This window comes from Macadamia integrifolia, chromosome 3 (genome assembly GCF_013358625.1).
Source record: "Macadamia integrifolia cultivar HAES 741 chromosome 3, SCU_Mint_v3, whole genome shotgun sequence".
NCBI classification, from domain to species: Eukaryota; Viridiplantae; Streptophyta; class Magnoliopsida; order Proteales; family Proteaceae; genus Macadamia; species Macadamia integrifolia.
The window spans coordinates 24,899,159-24,904,169 of record NC_056559.1 but is presented as its reverse complement, the minus strand read 5'-3'; the positions used below and the strand labels follow the sequence as shown (position 1 = coordinate 24,904,169).

General features: G+C 38.6%; 1 protein-coding gene across 1 annotated transcript; it reads right to left on the bottom strand.

Moving 5' to 3' along the window:
- Window positions 1–1,189: 1,189 nt before the first annotated feature.
- On the bottom strand, window positions 1,190–4,060 carry LOC122073274 (probable indole-3-pyruvate monooxygenase YUCCA10). Its single transcript, XM_042637831.1, has 4 exons — window positions 3,361–4,060; window positions 3,039–3,272; window positions 2,554–2,676; window positions 1,190–1,601 (listed from the first exon to the last, which is right to left on the bottom strand). Exons 1-4 carry the CDS (start codon window positions 3,970–3,972, stop codon window positions 1,434–1,436), a joined length of 1,137 nt encoding a protein of 378 aa, XP_042493765.1. The 5' UTR covers window positions 3,973–4,060; the 3' UTR covers window positions 1,190–1,433.
- Between the last annotated feature and the right edge of the window lie 951 nt (window positions 4,061–5,011).

Below are 5,011 nucleotides of genomic sequence, written 5' to 3'. Positions count from 1 at the left end.
TAATTCGGTTCGGTCCTAATTATTCGCGTTTTATATTCACTTTTGAAAAAATCGTGAATTTTACCGAATTTTATTTTTAATTCGGATTCGGTCAGAATTTTTTATTAAATTCGGTTCGGCCGAATAATTCACGAATTATTCGGCCGAATTGATAACACTGGTCGTGAGAGGGGTGGATGCCTCTGATGACGTGTAGTGGATAGAGTTATGCCCCCGTGATCAGGGATCACGTCCCTTGAATGTAGGGGTGGATGTGTGCACATTTCTGGGTGCCTTACTTGACTGTGCCGAGCCGAGGTGACAGGTTGGTCTAGCCGAGCTGGCAGTATGGCCGAAGGAATGCCAAGGTGGTAACACAGTCTGATGGAGGGGCGAGGTGGTAGCACGGCTTGATGAAATACCAAGGTGGAAGCATGGCTTGATGAAGGGCCGAGGTGGTAGCACAGCCTGATGAAATGCCGAGGTGTTAGCACGATCTGACGGAGGGCCGAGGTGGTGGGTCAGTCTTCTGTTCAGGTTTGCATACACGTTTCAGCCGTGCTATGGAAGGGGACATATTTTGCCTCATCACTATGTATAAAAAAATTACAAATCATCTCACCGAATCTAAAACTTTGAGTCTAATCATGAACAAATAATATCTCTTGATATTCTCCCTTACCATGGGAAGTGGATTCATATTGAGTATTTCTTTTGTTCACATTTAAATACCATGAGTCCAGTGCACTGATATATAGCTTGTTAGTATTAATTGATGGTTAGTACACCAAAACAACTAGTTAAAACAATTATAAGAACCTCTAGCATAAGTTTGATGACCTATTGGAATCTACTATTGAGAATCTTGTTTGTTATACAACTGCTAGTTATCCATTCAAGCATTCTCAAATGGCTCAGTTCAATATACAAATGCATATACATCGATAGTATGGGAATGCTTTCTCATGCCTACTCACTTCCTAACCAAGTGGGTTCCCTATTGACACACTCTAGCTCTCTTCTCCCATACGATATGGCCCCTACTAGACCAAACCATTTTCCACGTCGTGGTTAGTGTGTGGTAGGAGATTTCCCCATGTTGTCAGCATGGGAAACCATACTCACGCTTGTATCTGGAATCACCAATCCTACTCACACACAAGTGATAGTCGTGCATAGAATGTCCAATTTTGTCCGCAATCGTGAACGATTTGATATATAAATTAGGTTTGATATTATTTAGCATTAAATTAGGTTTGATGGACACATCAAATCCAACAAGCCGGCATTACATAACAGTGACTGATAATTGATGTTACAAACATAAGTTGGAGCATTCAAAATACCCAATCACTCTTTCCATATTTGCTTTAATTTTTCCTTTCATACATATGCTCATTTTTAGCAACATTTGAAGATGATTACTGAAGAAAGTTCCTTCCAACTGGTGGGCTTCATAATAATTTTTTGATATCATTAGCTATCAATATACCTTCTGGGCCAGCTCCAATCAAACCTTTTCTTGCAAGCCCAGCACAGTAGAGGCCATTCTTTCCCTTCCAATAAGGCTTAGGATCTCTTTCTTTGGCAAGCCCATCTTCACCGAGAAAGCCATAATCATCCTGAACAAGTCATGCATTAATATTAGGCAAACGCAACATGCATGTATGGTGATCATTAAGGATAAGGGATCTCTATACCCATGGTCTTTATAATTATCATAATCTAAATGATAAATGGAAAGTCACTTTCAAATTAATTTGAAAATTATTTTTAATCTTAATTTAAATAATATTTAAGAATAAGAGAAGGAAAAATAATTATTCCTTTATATCTCAGATTGGCACACAACCTCCTTAGATTGTCTCTCTGAAGAAGAAGATCTTAAGTTCAATTATAATGAGGAGGCAATGCAACATGCTGAAAATCTAGAGGATGAGCTAGAGCAGAGCAGAGCAACCGAGTGCACAAGGCTTCTGCTATTGCAAGGTTTGGGAGGGGCAAGTGAGTATGCAGCCTTACCCCCTGCTGCGTAGAAGAGGCAGGGGGTAAGGTTGCGTATTAGGTCTTACAAAGAAGAGGGACTCCGGTCATTCTACTGGGAAGACACTCGAATCTCTACTTTGTGTAGGGAGAGGAGTCATCGTATTAGGCCTACCCCTATTTTCTTTGCTTAGCTGAAAATTTGAGTTGATGTTTTGATCATTTTTTTGTTTCTTTTGTTTGTCTGGGGCCTTATGCCTCTGAGAGCGGATCAAGTCATCGTACGAGAACCATTCTCGTACAAGATTGATCTGCACAGATGGAATCTACCCAACAACCAACTCTGTGATAGATTCTATTTGTGTGGATCAGCTCGTAAAAAAATGGTTCTCGTACGAAAACCTGATCCACATTATGTGCCACTTGATGGCATATTACCTTGTAATCTTAAGTTTTCCTTTCTTTACAATTTTAATATATTTATTTATTTATTAAAAAAATATAATAAAAAAAAATAAAAATTGGGACAATCAATTCATCACTTTGATTATGACAAAATACATCATAAGAATATATGTTTAAAAGTGTTACCTTGAGCCAATTTCTTATTGATCTATGGAATCCAGTAGCCGATAAAATCACATCAAAGTGATAAGACTTGCCATTTGTGAAGAGCACCTCATCACCATTAATGCAAGATATTCCCGGTAAGACCTGTTTGTTCATCAATTGAGTTTCAGCTTACAGCAGCACAAATAGCAACTACAAGAAGAAGAATGAGAACATAAAGAGAGTGAAAGTTTATCATGTCAAAAGTGAATGCGAGGGGAATCTCTTCTCCTACACCAATCTCAGTGTGGGAAACAGCTCCTCCCACATTGAAAGAGCCACATATAGATTGTGAGACCCACATGATCAAGACATGACAATTCAGAGACTGCAAGACCCACATTGGGGTGGGAATCTTTCCTTTATTTAAATAAGCATAGTTTTTTTACATTTGCGCAGAGACATGCAAGCGGATAGCTTTCTTTTTATCTTAAATAATAATGACATTATAAACAACGAAAATGTACCTGAATCTCGCCGGACTTGATCTTACCGGCGGTGCCGACATCAACAACTGGATACTTTCCATACTTCTCTTTCCTTTCATAAGGACCTTCTGTTGGCTTCTCAATCCCATACTTACTCATATCACCATACCACAACCTACTGACCAAAGCAATAAATCTATCCACCAATCCAAAAGGCAGACGCTGGAACAACACCAAAGACATATACCCCATCCACCTTGTTATAATATAAATCTGCAAACCAAATAAACCAAACAAATCAGTACCAAACAAGAAGAAAAAGAAGAAAATGAAGAAGATTAAGAAGAAGAAGAAGTCCTACCGGGTGTCTAATAACAATGGAGGTCTTAGCATTGAAGAGAGTTAGATCATAAGCAAGCTCCATACCAGAATTACCACACCCAACAACTAGGACACTCTTATTAGTGAAGGGCTTCCCAGTCTTATACTCTGTGGAGTGCAAGATCTGCCCTGTAAATGTCTCCATGCCTTTGATTTTCGGCACGAAAGGATCGGTGGTTTCGCCGGTGGCCAACACCAGAAATCTTGAGCAGTACTCTTCAATCTCATCAGTCTTGGTGTTCCTTGTCTTGAAAATCCATTTTCCGGCGACCTTATCATAGGTTGCAGACTCAATGGACCGATTATAAACCGGGTTCACATTGAACCGGGTCATATACTCTTCTAAGTATTGGATAAATAGGTTTCTTGGAACATAAGTTGGGTAAGAATCTGGGAATGGCATGTGGGCAAGCTCACAGAACTCCTTGGCTAAGTGAAGATGGAGACGATCGTAAGAGTATTTAGTCCATATGGGACAGAAGATATCTTCTCTTTCTAGGAGAATGTGAGGGATTGATTGAAGGTTTAGAGAAGCTGAAGTTGTAATTCCACAGGGACCAGCTCCTGCTACAATCACTGTTGTTTCCTTCATTTTCTTCTTTTTTTTTTACTTCTCTCTCTAGACTCACTGTTTCTGTTAGAGAGAGAAACTGTTGTTTGGTTTGGTTCACGTGAGACTTGAAGAGAGAAGTGATTGGTTTTTATAGAGGGAAGAAGGTGGGGTCTTGGTTTGTCGTCTATCAACCCCATCTCCATCGATTAAAGCTCTGTTCCATGCTGCATTATCATGTAAGTCGCTAGCATTCTTGACCTTTTCCCATATATATATATATATATATATGATGTCATCAAACTTTTGGTTATATTGTAGCATACCATTTCTATCCCCCAATATTGGTCATCATTATATGTATAAAAAGGGTAATTGTGCCTAGTTACAATCTGTCTTTTTTCAATAAAGTAAGAGTTTAGAATGCATTTTGAAGAGAGAAAAAAAAAGAAAAGAAGTCAAGGTTTGATACTTTAATCGGTCTCAAGATCGGATAGGGTCAATACTAATCTAAATCCCAATCCGGATCAACCCTAACTGGATAAAGATTCTTGATCCTAAATCCTTATGTTGATACTGAATGGGACCAGCTGGATATTGATTTGTATCATAATCCTTACAAAGTCTTGATCTCGAATCTGGACTCAAATTCTCTGCGTTGAGCAATGAGGATCTAATTGCTGAGAGGGAGGGTCCCGGCATGCACTTCAACCGTTGGATCTTCAACTACAACTCACTGTCTCCTTATAAAGGATTTTTATGCCTCAAAACCCTCTCAATGCAAAGAGGCCCTACATGTGCCTCGGGCCCTCGGCTTCCATAATCTCACCCTCAACAACCTCCCCTCTGCCCTTAATTTGATGAAATATAGTTTTGTTTTTAGTTTGAATATTGAAACGAATTGTGATTTAGTAGTTTTGAAATAGGCCTCTCTCTCTTATAATGCTAAATAAATAATTAAAATTTGGATTTATTTATAATTTTTTTATAATAATAAGTCATTTCCAGATAATTTTGATTGTCTGGAAAGATTCTCAAATAATTTGAAAGTGACAAACATTCAGCCATTCAACTTAAAAAA

Bases quoted from the DNA above. Each gene is read 5' to 3' on its own strand.
- LOC122073274 (XM_042637831.1), bottom strand. From the start codon at position 3,972: ATGAAGGAAACAACAGTGATTGTAGCAGGAGCTGGTCCCTGTGGAATT. The intron at 2,677-3,038 runs GTACATTTTCGT...ATGAACAAACAG, and splicing joins TCAAGTCCGGCGAGATTCAG to GTCTTACCGGGAATATCTTG. The intron at 1,602-2,553 runs GTAACACTTTTA...TGACTTGTTCAG, and splicing joins CAATAAGAAATTGGCTCAAG to GATGATTATGGCTTTCTCGG.